The following is an 18836-nucleotide window of genomic DNA, read 5'->3' as shown; positions in this document are numbered from 1 at the left end:
CTATGATTGGGGCAAACCAGTGGTGATATCTGAAGATGAGTCCCAGCATGGTCTCGGAGCAGTATGTCTACAACAAAGTAGGCCAGTGGCATTTGCATTAAGAGCACTGATGCACTGATGGAGACACGTTACACTCAGATAGAGGAGGAGATGTTGGATCTTGTTTTCACCTGTACAAAGTTTTATGACTTCATATACGGGGCGAGCAGTGGTGGTGGAGAGGGACCACCAAACTCTAATCACTATGCTGCAGAATGCTCTGCACACTGCATCCTCACGTCTGCAGGGGATCATGATGAACCTTCAATGCTCCAATTCGGATGTGGTTTACAAAAGAGGCAAGGAGCTGTATATAGCTAATGCCCTGTCATGGGCTCACCTCCCTACGACGGACCCGGAGGAATCCTACTGTAGGACTTCTCCGGGTCCGTCGTAGGGAGGTGAGCCCATGACAGGGCGTTAGCTACTGTATATACAGCTCCTTGCCTCATGATGCCATGACTCTGCAGGTTCTGTCCTCTCGTCAGACTGAGGAGTTAAGGGCCCACATAAAAAAATACTATAGTATTCACTGTAGTTTTTTTGCGCTATACTGTAGTATTCCCTATAGTGTTTACTGTAATATTTACTGTAGTATTCTGTAGTATACTGTAGTGTTTACAGTCAACTATAGTATAAATACCGTGTAAAAGAAAACTGTAGTATATATTATAGTAATTAATGTAGTGTTTTTAGGCTTGTAGTATACTGTAGTACTGCAGTATTGGTGATGACATTACTGTAGTATTTACTATAGTGCTTTTGTTTTATTATCTTTGATTTAGAAGTGGAGGACATCTACTTTCAGGAAACCTACTTAAGAAATACTAAAATAGCAAATTTTCAGCTCTTTTCTATAAGCTGTAGGGAACACAATATTTAGTCTATACATGGCATGTACGTTTCTCACTTACTGTATGGGTGGCACAAATTGCGATATGGGGGAGGGGAGTTAAAAAAGTGTTGTGTTTTTACGGACTGTAGTTTTTTGGGGAACATTACCGTAGTATTTAATACAGTGTTTTTTGTGTGGATAATACCGTAGTATTTACTATAGTATTCTGCATTATAATACAACATTCTATAGTAGGTACTACACATGATCGAGGGACTCTACAGTGTGTAGTATAAGTACTGTAGTATTCTATAGTAAACTGTAGTATTTTTTAATGTGGTGGCTGCAGTGGCAATAGACATCACATGCCAGCGCCTCAGAGAAGTCAATCTGAATGGCTGGCCAAAATTGTCAACGGAGCTTCCCCAAGACGTGCGCCCCTATTATGCCATTAAAGAATAGTTTACAGTACAGAATGGGCTAGTACTGCGGGGTCAAAGGCTGCTGAATTCTATACAGGCCAACTGCATCAAGGGCACCCAGGGGCTGAGACAACAAAATGTAGAGCAAGGGAGACTATGTACGGGCCCTCAATGTATACTGACATAGAGAGGAAGGCTGTGCTCCCTGTAATGCTCTTCAACCACATTAGGCTAAGGAGCTAATTCTGTTGCATGACATACCTGAACTGCCCTGGTCGATGACTGCTGCAGACATGTTCGGATGGCAGGGCAAGATACACTTGGTCCTGGTGGACTCGTTTTCAGGCTGGTTTAAATTGGACTACCTTGTCAGAAATGAGGAGCACCACTGTGATTTGACAGGCTGTCCATGGGGTTCCCCAGTGTCTGATGACAGACAATGGAACCCTGTTTGTGTGTACAACTTTTAAGAATTTTGCCTCAACATGGGATTTCGAACTCATTCAGTCAAACGGGTTGGCGGAGCGCTGTGCATTCAGCGAAAAGAGGCCCAATATCCATGCTGCTTTGCTTCCCGGGAAGGCTTGCTGTCTCCTGCGTAGAGACAGCTACGTTGCCACCTCAGAAGGCGCAAACTATGTGAGGAACCGTCGGCACCTGTTGCTGGTGCTAAGAACTGGACCCTGAGCACAAAACTGTGGGGGGAAAAGGGGAGAGTACAGGGAAAAGTGAAGGAAAAAGAGAAAAAAGTGAACCTGTCCCACTGCCCCTGACACTGAAGCTGTGTCTGAAACAGTTTGACCTGAGCCAGCTCTCTCGCTAGCTGGCGATAGTCACACCGTATGGGAGGACAAGCAAGCCCAATCCCAAGTATGGCCACTATGTTCATTCCAAAGCAATAAGACAGATGGGTGTTGAACAATGGCCTGTGAGATACATTGAACATTGTTGTTGTTTCAAATTAAAAGAAGGGGGATATAGATGGGCGGGGGTTACACCGGAACTAGTACACTATAAGTGGGGTGTATGGGGACATCATTAAGTGTGACACAAGATGCACCACGTATGAAATGCTAATGGTGAAGTAAACATTGGACATTTACACCAGCAGTAACGTTGTCAGACTCCCTTATTCGCGAATGCATTACAACAGCAACATGTCCATTCCATACACAGTCTAACTCTCTTGGATTACATACTAATATTTATCTCCATTAAAGTCAAATCTCTTATTTTCACTCTCAAATGTCAACATGTGAACATTTGGGAAGCGGGACAACTGTTAGTATTCTAGCTCCAGTTTAAGGTTAGAGTTAGGTTAAGGTTAGAGTTAGGTTAAGGTTAGAGTTAGGTTAAGTTTATGGTCAGGGTTAGGTTAAGGTTAGAGTTAGGTTAAGGTTAGAGTTAGGTTAAGTTTATGGTCAGGGTTAGGTTAAGGTCAGGGTTAGATTAAGTTTAGAGTTAGGTTAAGTTTATGGTCAGGCTTGCTAGTGACTAGATAAGGTTAGGGTTAGTTTAAAAGTTAGCTAACAAAAATATGACACTCACCGAGTCAAACAAAAACATGTCTGGTGTTTCAGTAACCTGTTGTCCAACTTCCCATATACTGTATCCACATGTTGACTTCTCTTTTGTAATACTTCAACATATACTGAGGAAACAAAACATTAGGAACACCTTCCTAACCTTGAGTTGCATTCCCTTTTTCCCTCAGAACAGCCTCAATTCGTTGGGGCATGGACTCTACAAGGGGTCCAAAACATTCCACAGGGATGCTGGCCTGCTGGCTCATATTGACTCCAATGCTTCCCACAGTTGTGTCAAGTTGGCTGGATGTCCTTTGGGTGGTAGACCATTCTTGATACACATGGGAAACTGTTGAGCATGAAAATCCCAGCAGCATTGCAGTTCTTGACTGCAATCCATGTTTCAATTGTCTCAAGGCTTAAAAACCTGGTTACGGGATTTACCAGGATTTACCACCCAAAACCAGTCCCTTTTCCCGGGATAAATAACTGTGAGAAACCAGTAAATTATAATAAATTATTTATATGAACAGCATGGCGTGAAATGGAACAGTTAAATTACATGTGATGTCTAAATCAGTCTTTTCTAACGCCTCTGCATGAATCATCAACCCTCAGGGTGGGGACAGACAGCCCATCTCAGTATGGAGTGCAGTTCACTATGCATGTGTAGACCTATCATCTCATCTTGGTAACTTTTTTTTCTTGTGACATGTAGGCCTACATTTGCTGCAGCGTAGCCTATGCTATAGTAATATAAAGACCGAATACACGTCTCCATCTGGCATTCGGGGGTCACCTTGTTTTTTAATTATGAAGATGTTTTCTTTTTTATTGCAGCTGCAGAGTTTTAGAACAGCCTATAACTCCAATATCTATCATTGCTTTAAATCAGTGCACAGCTGAGCACTCTCTCACGGAAAAGCTAGACTAGAATAGCTTGCTAGACATCATTTCTTTTTCTTCTCGCATTTCTTATATCAATAAAAAAATTGAAGAGGGACGCAACCTCTTTTTTGCTGAATGTTAAATACAGCAGCCAATAGAACTCACGGATGTAGCAATTATTTATTCAGAACCATAGGCATTCAATCTTCATGAAGAGAAGTGAAAGCCTTCTGCATCTAATTCTAGTCCTATATTATTATTATATTATTCAAGGTTGTCATTTGAATGATGAAGATCAGGACAATGAAACGTATTTCATATAACTGTTGAAAGCGAGAAAGGAATGAAGCAACAACAGAGAGAGAAAGAAGAGGTAGGCTAATAACATTTGGGGAAACATTATGAAAGGTACAGTTGAAGTCGGAAGTTTACATACACTTAGGTTGGAGTCATTAAAACTCATTTTTCAACCACTCCACAAATTTCTTGTTAACAAACTATAGTTTTGGCAAGTCGGTTAGGACATCTACTTTGCGCAAGACACAAGTCATTTTCCAACAATTGTTTACAGACAGATTATTTCACTGTATCACAATTCCAGTGGGTCAGAAGTTTACATACACTAAGTTGACTGTGCCTTTAAACAGCTTGGAAAATTCCATAAAATTATGTCATGGCTTTATGAGCTTCTGATAGGCTAATTGACATCATTTGAGTCAATTGGAGGTGTACCTGTGGATGTATTTCAAGGCCTACCTTCAAACTTAGTGCCTCTTTGCTTGACATCATGGGAAAATCAAAAGAAATCAGCCAAGACCTCAGAAAAGAAATTGTAGACCTCCACAATTCTGTTCATTCGCATTCGGAAGTCTAGATTCTCCACATATCGCGCGTGAAGTACCAACGTTCATTCGTACAAACAATAATACGCAAGTATAAACACCATGGGACCACGCACCGTCATACCGCTCAGGAAGGAGACGCGTTCTGTCTCCTAGAGATGAACGTACTTTGGTGCGAAAAGTGCAATTCAATCCCAAACAACAGAAAGGACCTTGTGAAGAGCTGGGGGAAGCAGGACAAAAGTACAAAAAAGACTACGGTTTGCAACTGCACGTGGGACAAAGATCGTACTTTTTGGAGAAATGTCCTCTGGTATGATGAAACAAAAATAGAACTGTTTGGCCATAATGACAGCGTTATGTTTGGAGGGAAAAGGGGGAGGCTTGCAAGCCGAAGAACACCATCCCAACGTGAGGCCCGGGTGCAGCATCATGTTGTGGGGTGCTTTGCTGAGCAGGAGATTGGTGCACTTCACAAATAGATGGCATAATGAGTGAGGAGAATTATGTGGATAATGAGGAAACATCTCAAGACATCAGTCAGGAAGTTCAAGCTTGGCTGAAAATGGGTCTTCCAAATGGACAATGACCCAACATACTTCCAAAGTTGTGGCAAAATGGCTTAAGGACAACAAAGTCAAGGTATTGGAGTGGCCATCACAAAGCCTGACCTCAATCCATATATAAAAGTGTGGGCAACTGAATAGTGTGTGCGAGAAGGAGGCCTACAAACCTGCCTCAGTTACACCAGCTCTGTCAGAGGATGGCCAAATTCACCAACTACTTATGTGGGGAAGCTTGTGGAAGGCTACCTGAAACGTTTGACCCAAGTTAAACAATTTAAAGGCAATGCTACCAAATACTAATTGAGTGTATTAAACGTCTGACCCACTGGAATGTAATGAAATAAATAAAAGCTGAAATAAACATTCTCTCTACTATTATTCTGACATTTCACATTCTAAAATAAAGTGAGGATCTTAACTGACCTAAGACAGGGAATTACCAGGATTAAATGCCATTTGCGCCCTATGAACCCTGACCTGTCCACCGGACGTGCTACCTGTCCCAGACCTGCTGTTTCAACTCTCTAGAGACCGCAGGAGCGGTAGAGATACTCTTAATGATCGGCTATGAAAGCCAACTGACATTACTCCTGATTATTATTTGACCATGCTGGTCATTTATGACATTTGAACATCTTGGCCATGTCTGTTATAATCTCCACCCGGCACAGCGAAGAGGACTGGCCACCCCTCATAGCCTGGTTCTCTCTAGGTTTCTTCCTAAGTTGGCCTTTCTAGGGAGTTTTTCCTAGCCGCCGTGCTTCTACACCGTGCTGGCAATTGCTCTGCTGTTTGGGGTTTTAGGCTGGGTTTCTGTACAGCACTTCGAGATATTAGCTGATGTACGAAGGGCTATATAAAATAAACTTGATTTGATTTGATTTGAATTGTGAAAAACTTTAAATGTATTTGGCTAAGGTGTATGTAAACTTCCGACTTCAACTGTATATATGCGTCAGCCTGCTAATTATACAAATAAGCCCAATTATATTTCAAAATTAAAATCTAATTCGCTAGCCAATACTTGTACCTTCATAGGTAACATGTGCTGCACCAGTTTCACATGTTCTCTTCTTCTTTATCATGGTTTGAATGATGTGCGTAATTCCAGTCCATATAATACAGTATAATGCAATACAGTACAGTAATACAGTTGACACTCAAAAAGTTTAGCCTACTGAAGCTTGTTTAATGTATTTACCCAAGAGAGCATATATAGCTTGCTACATCTATTTGCTTTTATGTTTTTCTGTCGTGCGTAATGTGCCTATATCACATATGTATTGGATAAAGGCACAATCATTTGGGCTTCTTTGGGCTTGTGCTCATTAAATGTTGTTAAAGTAGGGCTCATAACATGTATTTAATATATGGCACATCAGGCTCAGGTAGCATCAGATTTGAATGCTCATGCTGATTAAAGCTCTAATCAAATCTAGACATTTATATGATTTATAATACTTTATAATGATTTATAAAGCTTTAGAATTACATTTCCGGTTTTGGCGGGAAATACCGGGTTACCAGAGAGAAAAAGGGATTTATTCTCGGGATGGAACCCTAACCAGAACATCTCTCAAACCTAGAGTACAATCGTTTTTTTAAATATGAATTGTACATCTGAAGTATGCGAGATCTGGTTGAAAGTGAAGTCTTAATGCAGTATCTGTTGATCTAAGGCTGCTACATGAAGTCTACATTATTTGACAAGTACAATACTGAACACTTGTTCTGAAGGGAGTAAAAGAGCAAAAGTCTTACAACAGATAGAAGCATATATTTATTAGGATTAGGTGGAGCTTGATGGGGGTTTAACAGGAGTCCATGATACGTCTGATGGAGCCGATTCTCATGTCCATGGGGCCCAAGCCCATATCACTCAGGCTCCTGTACTCTCCAGGCCTCAGGTAGATCATCCTGCCTCTGAAGTGGGGCTGCTCGTACATCAGCCAGTGGCCATCCATCACGTTGCAGGACTGGCAGTCGGACATACGGTAACGCCCCTGGATGGAGTCACAGTCGTCCACCATCTCGTGCATCTGACCTCCGAAGTTTTCCTTCTCGTAGATCCTCATCCTGTAGTTTCCTTTGTGCTGTTTTGGGGAATTTGATTGGAATGACGTATCTATGTGTGGTAAATGAAATAAACAACACACTGAATTGAACCATGACACATTAGCTCTTCTTACCATGGGGATCATACGGCTGGACCTGATGCAGTCGCTCTGGCTCATGCCCATCAGGCGCTGGTTGTCGGGGTACTCCCCTCTTCTGACCAGCATCTGGTGTCCCATGAAGTTGGGGCGCTCGTAGACCATAAAGCAACCGTTCTCAACCCTGCAGGAGTTGCACCTGCTCAGGTGGGAGGTCAGCTCAGGGCAATCGTTGCTGGTCTCATAGGAACGACCCTGGAAGTTCTTGTCCTCGTAAAAGATGATCTAGGAAGATATGGTTTTTATAAAGTTGTTAAAATACACATCTTCAATGAGCTATGTGGTAACTCAAATATGATCACTTACATAAAAGTGAACTCCATCTAGGTGTGTTCACTCACATTTCTGTATTTTATAATTTACATGATTTTTACTTAATAACGTATTGAATTGTTCGTGTCAGTGCAGACTTTGACCTACCCATGGAAGTCCACAATATATATAGTTATCCTACCTTGCCCATGATTTCTCCTATCACTGACAACAATGGTACTTTGCTCACTCATCCTCCCCTGTCACTTTTATACTCAACTTGATTGCTAAATGATCTATGGTCCATTGTTTTTAATGCCTAACTCAGCAACACAGCATAGCGTGCTGTAAAGTTTGTTAAATCAGTCTGTAAATGGTTATTATTCCAGATTGTATGCATCTGGGGCAGTGCCAACTGAAACCCGTTGCTATGGGGAACAGGTGCACGGGGGCAGCGAATGTATCGACTGTTCTGTCTTTTTTTGTTTTTACCTTTATTTATACAGGTTAGTCAATTAATAACACATTCTTATTTACAGTGACGACCTGCCCAACACTTCTATAAACACCAATTACACTATATATATCTATATACACATAAATTACATTATACATATCTATACACCCAACAATTGCACTATACACATCTATGTACACATCAATTACACTATACATATCTATATACACATCAATACACGAAAAGCAAACACAAAACACGAAAAGCAAAACACAATCATATGAAACAAACACATTCTTCAAGGGGGAGTGAAGGGGAAGTATATGGGCCACCTTCCAGACCCTGATGATGGTACCAGAAATCATTTTAAGGTTAAATAGGTGTTAAAAATTCTGCGATCAGAGGAGCAGAAAGCTGCAGAAAGGAAGGATCAAGCAAATCAGCCCCAGTCAATTTTTTTTTACATCAATCTTGAGCAAGCCGTCTAATACATCGCAAGTAGAACATTGCTGAAATGAAAACAAAGATTCAAGTCTGAGGGATTGGGCTGGAGAAATGTAACCACTCAAAATCATAGACAGAGTTATGGATGCGACAACGGAACATCCATGATATCAACATTATCGTTTTAACCATGTTTTGAAGCTATACAGTGTTTGTTTACATTCACATTGTTTACAAACATTGGAGTAAAACAACCTTATGTTTTTGGTTCTGATGTGGTAAGACAACTAAGCTCATAGGGCATTTCTAAGTTATATTCTTCAAGCATCATTGAGTATGTATCATTTATTTATAAATACAAAAATGGATGTAGCAACTGCAGATTGCCCCTTTAAGTCACTAACTTTGGTTAAGGTTGGTATCCAGTGGTGTAGTGCAGGGTAAACGCAAGTAAACACAGTTTGCCCAACAGTTTACCCACCGTTTGCAGAAAAATGCATTGAAAGTATAGGGAGTGGTACTTTTTTCACCGTGACCGGCAATCAGAGTTTACCCACCTATTTTTTACCACTACATCACTGTTGGTATCGACCTACTTTGTTTTATTTTAAAAAACAAATATTTAGATTTTTTCTTCGACCTACTTTGTTGTAATGTTTCATCTAATTGTCATGTTTTTCAATAATATTGTATAAAAATAGTCATATCAAACCTCAGGATCTTTATTGTATTTTAAGTCAGAAAGGCACAACACAAAATAGAATAAAATGGAAATATTTGTAATTCCTTTGGTGCCAATAATGGCACTAGGGGAGGATGGGATACCAAGCAATCTTCATTAAATCCGTTCCCAAAGTCTTCAAAACCCTGCTTATGTTGATGGTATTTGAGGAACTACAATAACTCTGTCTCTTGAACTAAATCATTTTTTTATAGTACATAATGCTTGCATTCAACACATTACTGTTGACTCCAAGTGATTTAGCTTAGACTAGGGATTATTGTACTTTAGTCCTAGGCCTGAGGGCACACACTTAATGTGTTGTGAAAAGTTTTAGGAAATGTAATGTCATGTAATATTTGTAATTGTATATAACTGCCATAATGTTGCTGAACCCCAGGAAGATTAGTTGCTGCCTTGGCAGGATCTAATTGGGATCCTTAATCAAAACAAATACAAATAGGACTGACTGCAATCCTTTTTTAATTATTTTTTTGGGGTACATTTTAAGTGTGAAGTGTTCAATGTAGTACTAACAATGAAGTTCTATTCACAATTGTGTGCACTTTCGGTGGCCAAACATGGAAAATCATAGCAACAGGTGTCATGAGATTGCAACCCCAGGTATCACAGAGTTATTTCCTGCAACGTAGCAAAAATAGGGGCAGACCAATACTCAGTGTCCCAGTGAAGCGGCTTTTTGCTTTGCTCAGTTGGCACAGTTGGCAGTGTGCCAACCTCCATCTCTACTTCTAGGTGATGTACGAATTGTTGAGAGTTAGGAATCATAGTTAACGTTCCATGATCATCAAAGCCATAGGTAAGTCATTTACATGTTTCATTTACCACAGTATACTAACTCTTTAAAATATTATGCAAACACTACTAAAACCAATCATATTGAAACTGCTTCTGTTTACAGTAGATTACATGGTGATGACTCAGGAATTGAATACAATGTGGTTACATATGCTGTGGGCATCTAACAAAGTATAAAAGGGCAAGGGTGGCACAAGCATTTACAGTCAAGTTTAAACAACCAACAGCCACCATGACCATGGGCAGGGTAGGTGGCATTTAAACAAACGTTCATATCATTCTAACTAAATGACTGCTTTTGATGTGTGTCTACTGCAGCTTAATTATGCGTAGGTGTTGTATAGCATTCTAAAAGCTTTTCTGCAGATCATCTTCTACGAGGACAAGAACTTCCAGGGTCGTTCCTATGAGACCAGCCAGGACTGCCCCGACATGTCCTCCTACCTGAGCAGGTGCAACTCCTGCAGGGTTGAGAACGGTTGCTTTATGGTCTACGAGCGCCCCAACTTCATGGGACACCAGATGCTGGTCAGAAGAGGAGAGTACCCCGACAACCAGCGCCTGATGGGCATGAGCCAGAGCGACTGCATCAGGTCCAGCCGTATGATCCCCATGGTACGGAAGAAATAGCATTCTTCCTTTCTTAAAGGAAGAAATAGCATTTCTTCCTTTAAATTACAAAGTAGGCTTTAAAAATGTCATACTTTGGAATTAATACAATTTAATAAAATTCTCCACCAACAGCACAGAGGATCCTATAAAATGAAGATCTACGAGAAGGAGAACTTTGGAGGTCAGAGCATGGAGCTGATGGATGACTGTGACTCCATCCAGGATCGTTACCGCATGTCTGACTGTCAGTCTGCCCAGGTTATGGATGGCCACTGGCTGATGTTTGAGCAGCCCCACTTCAGAGGCAGGATGATGTACATGAGGCCTGGAGAGTACAGGAGCTTCAAGGATATGGGCATGGGGGCCAAGGGCATGAGGTTCATGAGCATGAGGCGTATCACCGACATATGCTAAATCATCTGATTGTCAATTGTTCAAATAAATGTGCAAAAACACTACTTACAGTATTTGTCTTACTTGATCATCACATACCTCCTCTTCATTCTGAAATATAACTTACATTGTATAAGATATGATATGACATGGTATACAACATTTATTCTATCTGTGAAAATTAGAAAATACCTAAAAGCATAAATTAAGATGGTCAAGCACCATTGCTATCAAATATATAGAATTGCAGAGGGCATCATAAAAAAGAGAGAACATATTGATAATAAAAGATAAATCTGTATACCTAAAGTAACAATCAACTCACTGGCTGTAGCTTGTGCTGAAAATACTTTATGTCTTTAATGTATCATCTGATTGTATTGACAAGTAGATTTGTCTTTCATCTGCATAGCAATGAAATAGCATTCAATGTTTCTGGGTTATTATTTCAAAGGGATGGCATATATGGAGAGAATAGTAAGGTTCCAAGCACTTCGTTTTTGGACCCTTATTGTTCAATGTAAGCTAAGCCTTGCAAACAAAACATATTTCCATTTGTTTCTTGAAGGCTAAGTGCATAGTCCAATGATCTGAGTAAAAATCTAAACAAAAAAACAAATATAAGTACACCTATTTTATAGTAGCTACAACATTTGCATTGGTATTTTTCTCCTCTAAAGAGCTGTGCTGTCAGAAAATCTAATTTATCCATAAGTAATACAACTGTATTTGAAATAGTCTTTCATAACTTTTCATGCTATTTGGTCATTTTGTTTTGATCCAATGCTTATTCAAACAGTGATACATAATCTGAGTGTGATTGAAATGGTATTTAAATGTTATTGTTAAGTCACGTTATTATGTTATATTCCACTTAAAATGTGATGTTTGATTTTATAGCACATCTGAAGCAACCCCAATTTTTTTAATCAATAAATTGACTTGAAAAATATAATGCTGACAAAACATATCGATGAAGTATCTCAGTAAGGGAACTAAATACCCAAGGTTTGTCTTGGGGAATCAACTACAGCCAAGTGGACAAATCATTTTCGGTTGTATTTTGAGAGGAACAACCAGTCATTCATTAAATTCTAAATAAATCAGAAAATACATCAAAAACCATAATAATTTACAATAAAGGTGTGCAGATACAAAAATGTTCTTAGATGGTATTTTATTGCATTTCCACTACGTGTTTCACTATTGAAAAGGGCTACAAATGAAAAGATTTAACAGGATTCCATGATGCGTCTCACAGAACTATATCTCATTCCGCTTCTTCCCATCTCCCTGAGGTTTCTGTACTCTCCGGGCCTCATGTAAATCATCCTGCCTCTGAAGTGGGGCTGCTCGTACATCAGCCAGTGTCCCTCCATGACCTGGGCAGACTCGCAGTTGGCCATGCGGTAACGGTCCTGGAAGGACTCACAATCCTCCATCATCTCGTACATCTGACCTCCGAAGTTCTCCTTCTCGTAGACTCTCATCCTGAAGGATCCTCTGAGCTGTTGTGCAAAATAAATCATGCTCATAATCACCACTTCTTTACAGCTGTAATTCCAATTAAAGTGTGCCAGGTAGCCTAGCGGTTAAGAGCGTTGGGCCAGTAACCAGAAAGTCACTGGTTTTGCATCCTAGCACAGACTAGGTGAAAAATCTGCCAAATTGCCCCTGGGCAAGGCACTTAAACCGAGTTGCTCTTGGTAAGAGCCTCTGCTAAAGTGTTTCATATTATTAATACCACATAGCGTGGATTTTAAATGTTCCGTCACATTCAACTGTATCTGTGTAGACATCAATAGCTCCTTACAGCATCCATTGTAACATGAATTAGAGACGTTTGGAGATCGGAATTTCCCAGAAGAAAATCACATTAGTTTATAAAACAACACAAGCAATCCAAACCAATATATATAGGATATTACAGTTACAGTATGTCAATTGTAAAGTTTTTTGTCTGTAATGTATTTTTCGCTATATGTCGGACCCCAGTAAGACTAGCTGTCGTCATTGGCGTAGGCTAATGGGGAACCTAATAAATCAAATCAAATCAAGCTGGTTTAAGCAGAAATACACAGATTATAAAATATCCCCAGAGATATTGTATTGAGATATATGGATCACTGAGTCTTTCTCCTACCTGAGGGATCATACGGCAGGAGAGGACAGAGTCATTCATTCCCATATGCATGTAGTCTGAGTACTCTCCCCTCCTCAGGAAGAACTGGTTTCCCATAAAGTTGAGGCGCTCGTACGCCATGAAGCAGCCGCTCTCCACCCTGCAGGACTGGCAGCGAGACATGTAGGAGGACATGTCGAGGAAGTCCTGGCTGGTCTCATAAGAGCGGCCATGGAAGTTCCTGTCCTTGTAGAAATGATCTGAAAGAGACCACACATCAAATGTTCAATTCACTTTCTCAAGTTGTTTGCTGAAGTTCTGTGAAGTTTTGTTACTAATACACAGGATTAGTGTCACTAAGCTGTTGCTTTCATCATGCTTGAAAAGACACAGTCACCCGACTATATGTAATGATCTAATTATCCATCTTTGTTTATCTTGATCCCATTTCAAGCTGTCTGCTGTTCTTTTCCATTAGTTGAATCCCAGATGAATATGACTGTGCTGCGTTAGAGGACTGACAGGTTGACCCACATTTGGCTGACCTGTACATACCTTGCCCATGTTTGATGTTGTTTGTGGGATTCTGTCCAACGACCTGGAGCTGCCAGGGGGCTTTTATACGGACAGCAGCGGGGTTTTGTTATTGACATTTTCTGGAACCTGATGAATAAGCAGGTCTGCAATCGTCATCATTTTTTTTGGTACTATCGTGACTTACCATAAAGGAGTTCCCATGGCACTGAGGACCAGCTGAAGACACACGGAGGAAGCAGGAATGTAGAGAACAGAGACCATTTCTTAACATTTAGGAGTAAACCTTTTAGGAGTCTACCATTTAGGAGTCTATCGCTTAGGACTCTAATTTTTAGAAGTCTACCGTTTAGGAGTCTACTGTTTATTAGTCTACCATTTAGGAGTCTACCATTTAGGAGTCTACCGTTTAGGAGTCTACTGTTTATTAGTCTACCATTTAGGAGTCTACCGTTTAGGAGTCTACCATTTAGGAGTCTACCGTTTAGGAGTCTACCATTTAGGAGTCTACCTTTCATTAGTCTACCGTCTAGGAGTGCCTTACAAAAACACAAAACGCTGGTTTTTATTATGATAATAATCAGCACATTTCAGGAAAGTGAGTTTAAACATTGAACTGCCAATATTATACTGAATCAATTGCTCCCTTTCTCAAGAGATATACAAACGTCAGTCCCATTTCCCACAAGTGACCTAAATATGTGGGAACTGACATAGTGCAAATGTCTTTCCACAACAATAATGAAAAATATAAGTTTGTTTTACTCCATTGTTTATGTTTGTGTTGTCATGTGAGTATTTGTAAACATTCAAACCTATCATTTCAATCTCATGGACAGTCAACCCTGGCATCCATAGCTCTGTGGTTACATTTTCCCAGCCCCATCCCCCATACAAAGCCAATGTTTGTGGCTTTAATCAAGGGCATGCTTCAAAATGCCAACAGTTGTTCAACAAATTAAAGGTGCTCTATGCATAAATCGCTCCGCCATTTCCTGGTTGTTGAAATTCTAGTAGTTCGCTTAATTTCAGTTTGTGACAAAACAAGCAAGTATAGTGTAGAGAATCATTGTACCATCTAAACTGCTTTGAAATATATTTTGCATAAACCAAAAATATTGTATTTTTAGCTGTTTGAAGCAGATATACAAAAAGACGCTTGAAAGGAAAAGGGAAGCATAGAAATAGTGCACATAGAACAGATCTACCGCGTCTTGACTTGCTTTCAATGAGAATGACAGATCTACAGTATAACTAAAAAAGACAGTCCATGAGATCGGCATGACAGTTTTAAACATGTTGAAGCTATACATTGTTTGTTTAGAAATAGTCAACGGAGTAATACAGCCTTCGATTCAGAGTTAATATATCTAATCACATTTTTCACATCGTTTTGTTATAGAACGGAGTCACAAAGTCCCTATATAGTCATCCAGAAACTCTCTACTCTGCACAGAGCTCACAGAGGAGTTCCTTTGTCATTCTTGAAATATGTCAATACTATTTCACAATCCGAGTGAGACATTCATTGAAAGATTGATGAAACTAAGTCATAGTGGTCACACTTGCAACCTGAGAAAATATCCTTGTTTTGGTTCGCAGTTCATGTTAATCTGTGTTAATCAGTGTTAATCTGCTAAATTGTAATTATTCGATTTATTGCCTACCTCATGCCTTTTGCACACATTGTATATAGATTCTCTTTTTTTTCTACCATGTTATTGACTTGTTTATTGTTTACTCCATGTGTAACTCTGTGTTGTCTGTTCACACTGCTATGCTTTATCTTGGCCAGGTCGCAGTTGCAAATGAGAACTTGTTCTCAACTAGCCTACCTGGTTAAATAAAGGTGAAATAAAAAAAATAAAAAAATAAAAAAATGTTGTGTCATGTCATCAATCATTTCCGACAGTTTTGTTAACAATCCATTGGCATGCTCATTCCTCTGTATCTACTGTAAATTAAGAGCACAGCGAAAGTCTCAAAAGGAACACATCAATTACTACTAAATGATGACTCGATAACTACTATTGGGATGAAAGTTCAGTCGTTAGAGCTGTAGCGACTTCATGCCGCGCCACTGACTAGGAAGGACACCTCCTTCTCCCAATCTACAGTCGACACCAAGATGGAGAAGGACAAACAAACTTCAAATAAGGAGACACCTCTTCATGGGGGAGGAAGATCTCCATTCTTCTTCCATAGCTTCACCTCACCCAGGAAGACACCCAGTTGAGAGGGAACCATTCTTCCTCATCTTCCTCCATCTTCCTCCTGAAATATGTGCGTACCTCTGTATTAGTTAGGCTATCTTTCTCCTCGACATTCTTGCCTTGTTCCATCATAGAATTATTTGAATAACTGCTTGCCTGATGCTTTTGGGCCATTTGATTCCCTTTTCCCCTTGAGATGCTGTGTCTGTTACCATATCATATATATATATTTTTACCTTTATTTAACTAGGCAAGTCAGTTAAGAACAAATTCTTATTTTCAATGACGGCCTAGGAACAGTGGGTTAATTGCCTTGTTCAGGTGCAGAACACCAGATTTTTACCTTGTCAGCACATGGGTTCGATCTTGCAACTTTTCAGTTACTAGCCCAACACTCTAACCACTAGGCTACCTGCCGAATCCTTCATTGATCATTCAACAATGAGACCAGACAGTTCTACAACTTCAGACGATGAGACCAGACAGTTCTACAACTTCAGACGATGAGACGAGAGCGTTCTACAACTTCAGACGATGAGACGAGAGCGTTCTACATTCAGACGAATGAGACCAGACAGTTCTACAACTTCAGACGATGAGACCAGACAGTTCTACAACTTCAGACGATGAGACCAGACAGTTCTACAACTTCAGACGATGAGACCAGACAGTTGCAAAACAAGACAGATCCTGAACATCATGCTCAAGACAAAATTAAATCTCCACCCTCCCAAAAAACGATTATAGATCACACAATACTAGACGCCAATAGAAACCAATCAAGGTCCCTTGATAGCGGACTGATTGAAAGCAATCCATATAACGCATTTAGGGGATAGGTTGGGAGACTTGGCCTTTATAACTTTCACATCACAGTTCTGGCAATTCTTTGATACAGAGCCATTACATTGGGACAAAGGGAAATCAAACTTGAACAAACCATTTTGATGATATGCAAATCAGGCTAATTTAGTTAACAAAGGCTTTTCCCTTGTCGGCACATTCTGGATTTGGATATAAACCTCGGCAGTGCTGCTGGTGAGTGGGAGGTGAACAATAACAATAAAAAAAATGGGAAAGGTAAGAAGAGCCTTTGGATTATATACAAGAATACATTTAAAACTTTACAAAAAAGTAGACTTTAGGTTTTTGTAACTTCTGTAACTTCAAGCAGCGTTGTTATGTATTGCAGTATTGCAGCTTCGCCAGAAGAGCAATCGTGACAGCCAGGTTGGCCTGTATCTTACCAGGCTTTTCTCTTTCTCTCCCTCTCTCTCTTCCAGATTGTATTCTTTGAGGAGAAGAACTTCCAAGGTCGTAGTTATGAGTGCAACAGCGACTGCCCAGACCTGCACTCCTACTTCAGCCGCTGTAACTCCATCAGGGTGGAGAGCGGCTGCTGGGTGCTGTACGAGCGCCCCAACTACGGAGGCTACCAGTACGTGCTGACCTCTGGGGAGTACCCTGACCACCAGCAGTGGATGGGCTTCAACGACAACATCAGATCCTGTCGCTCTATTAAAAATGTAAGCCTTCCTACCAATAGTAGGCTACAAACTGTAAGCCTACTAACTCTATCGTTAAGTTTGAAGATGGCACTGATGGATCGGACGTGTCAGTAGATAGATACTGACGACTTGAGGCAAGAAGTTGATAATCTGCGCTGTTTCTTGATTTGCTATATTTCCAGCATTTTTTGCTTTTTGACAGATCTACATTTTATATCAGAGACATCATAAACTTGTCATTTATATTACACTTGTATATTTGGGTTTTGGCAATTAGGATGTTAAAAAGTGTCTGACCAGATTTGGATGCAGGGCAGTAAATGGAATGCCCCAGGGTGCACCAACCAGGCAATGATCAGTCAAAAGCCAACAGACAATAAGGAGAGATAAAAGGCTCATGTTTTGGCAGCAGTTTCCCTCACGTCCAGGCCCATGCACATCAATTGTTGAAGGAAACCAGGACAACAGCCAAGAAACCTATTTAAAGAGGCATTCCAAAGGCCTAATATTGTTAAGAACATACAGATTAATGGCAATTTAAATAATTAAAGTGATTACTTTTATATTATTAATTAGGGATACTGGCATTTATGTATTTTTGGTTGTATTTATTTTGCAGGTCTATGGAAATTCCTACAAGATCAGGTTCTATGACAGGCCAGATTTAGCTGGCCAGATGGCAGAGTGGAGCGAAGACTGCCCATCGGTCCATGAAGCCTTCAAGTTCTGTGAATTCCACTCTGCTGTAGTGATAGACGGTGCCTGGGTCTTCTATGAGCTGCCCAACTACAGGGGGCAGCAGTACTTCCTGGAGCGCGGAGAGTACCGTAACTTCACAGACTGGGGCGCCACCTCCCCTGTCGTGGGCTCCTTCCGCAGGATCACAGAGTTCTAGAATCCTAAGACTCCTAGTGTTCTAGAGCCCTACGACTACATCCTTTCCCATTAACCTCTCTGCCGCTTATGACACCCACCTCTGTGTGAGAGTGTTACAGGCCAACAAATAAAACCCTGTCTAATCCGCACAAACGCTGCTGTCTTCATTACTTTGACATGGATAACAACACAGGGCACACATGTACGTCAACACCAGTAGATCTACTTACTCAGTTTTCTTTAGTAATCTTTGCTAGCATTTCATCAACTGTAGAACAGAATATAACAGAATAGAATAATATATAATAGTCTATTGCCCTACAAGGAAAGAAGTATTTACACAATTCCGTAAAGGTTAACAATAAAAATGAACATACAATACAAGTCATAATGAAAAGTTGGATGATAACAGGAGACTCCTGCTTGTTTAAATTCAAGACACATTACAATGAATCAGAATGTTACTGTACCACTCAAAGACCTAGAATACCATATCATATTAGCACACAACACAGTTCAGTAAGAATTGGATTAAGAAGGAAAGTCTCTGAACA

General features: G+C 40.3%; 3 protein-coding genes across 3 annotated transcripts; 2 read left to right on the top strand and 1 right to left on the bottom strand.

Moving 5' to 3' along the window:
* Nucleotides 1–6885: 6885 nt before the first annotated feature.
* LOC111959787 (uncharacterized) lies at nucleotides 6886–13728 on the bottom strand. The gene is made up of 6 exons (XM_023981584.2): nucleotides 13697–13728; nucleotides 13173–13411; nucleotides 12267–12537; nucleotides 7786–7808; nucleotides 7308–7556; nucleotides 6886–7211 (listed from the first exon to the last, which is right to left on the bottom strand). The coding sequence occupies exons 1-6, from the start codon at nucleotides 13713–13715 to the stop codon at nucleotides 6930–6932; spliced, it is 1083 nt and encodes a 360-aa protein (XP_023837352.2). The 5' UTR covers nucleotides 13716–13728; the 3' UTR covers nucleotides 6886–6929.
* On the top strand, nucleotides 10168–11094 carry LOC111959403 (gamma-crystallin M3-like). Its single transcript, XM_023980917.1, has 3 exons — nucleotides 10168–10271; nucleotides 10391–10639; nucleotides 10769–11094. The coding sequence occupies exons 1-3, from the start codon at nucleotides 10257–10259 to the stop codon at nucleotides 11048–11050; spliced, it is 546 nt and encodes a 181-aa protein (XP_023836685.1). The 5' UTR covers nucleotides 10168–10256; the 3' UTR covers nucleotides 11051–11094.
* Nucleotides 13729–16939: 3211 nt separating the features above from the next.
* On the top strand, nucleotides 16940–18449 carry LOC111959881 (gamma-crystallin M2-like). The gene is made up of 3 exons (XM_023981715.2): nucleotides 16940–16978; nucleotides 17182–17424; nucleotides 18026–18449. Exons 1-3 carry the CDS (start codon nucleotides 16970–16972, stop codon nucleotides 18299–18301), a joined length of 528 nt encoding a protein of 175 aa, XP_023837483.1. The 5' UTR covers nucleotides 16940–16969; the 3' UTR covers nucleotides 18302–18449.
* The last annotated feature ends 387 nt before the right edge of the window (nucleotides 18450–18836 follow it).

The sequence above is a fragment of the Salvelinus sp. IW2-2015 genome, linkage group LG36, assembly GCF_002910315.2.
Source record: "Salvelinus sp. IW2-2015 linkage group LG36, ASM291031v2, whole genome shotgun sequence".
Lineage (NCBI taxonomy): Eukaryota > Metazoa > Chordata > Actinopteri > Salmoniformes > Salmonidae > Salvelinus > Salvelinus sp. IW2-2015.
This window is presented reverse-complemented; position numbering and strand designations above follow the sequence as displayed.

Excerpts from the sequence above, each read along its gene's own strand:
- LOC111959403 (XM_023980917.1), top strand. Across the intron at positions 10,640-10,768 it reads CCAGCCGTATGATCCCCATG|CACAGAGGATCCTATAAAAT; the intron begins GTACGGAAGAAA and ends CTCCACCAACAG.
- LOC111959787 (XM_023981584.2), bottom strand. Across the intron at positions 7,809-12,266 it reads GAGACGCATCATGGAATCCT|TGATAGGAGAAATCATGGGC; the intron begins GTTAAATCTTTT and ends CATTGTTGTCAG. Across the intron at positions 7,557-7,785 it reads TAGGAGAAATCATGGGCAAG|ATCATCTTTTACGAGGACAA; the intron begins GTAGGATAACTA and ends ATATCTTCCTAG.
- LOC111959881 (XM_023981715.2), top strand. Across the intron at positions 17,425-18,025 it reads CCTGTCGCTCTATTAAAAAT|GTCTATGGAAATTCCTACAA; the intron begins GTAAGCCTTCCT and ends TTTATTTTGCAG.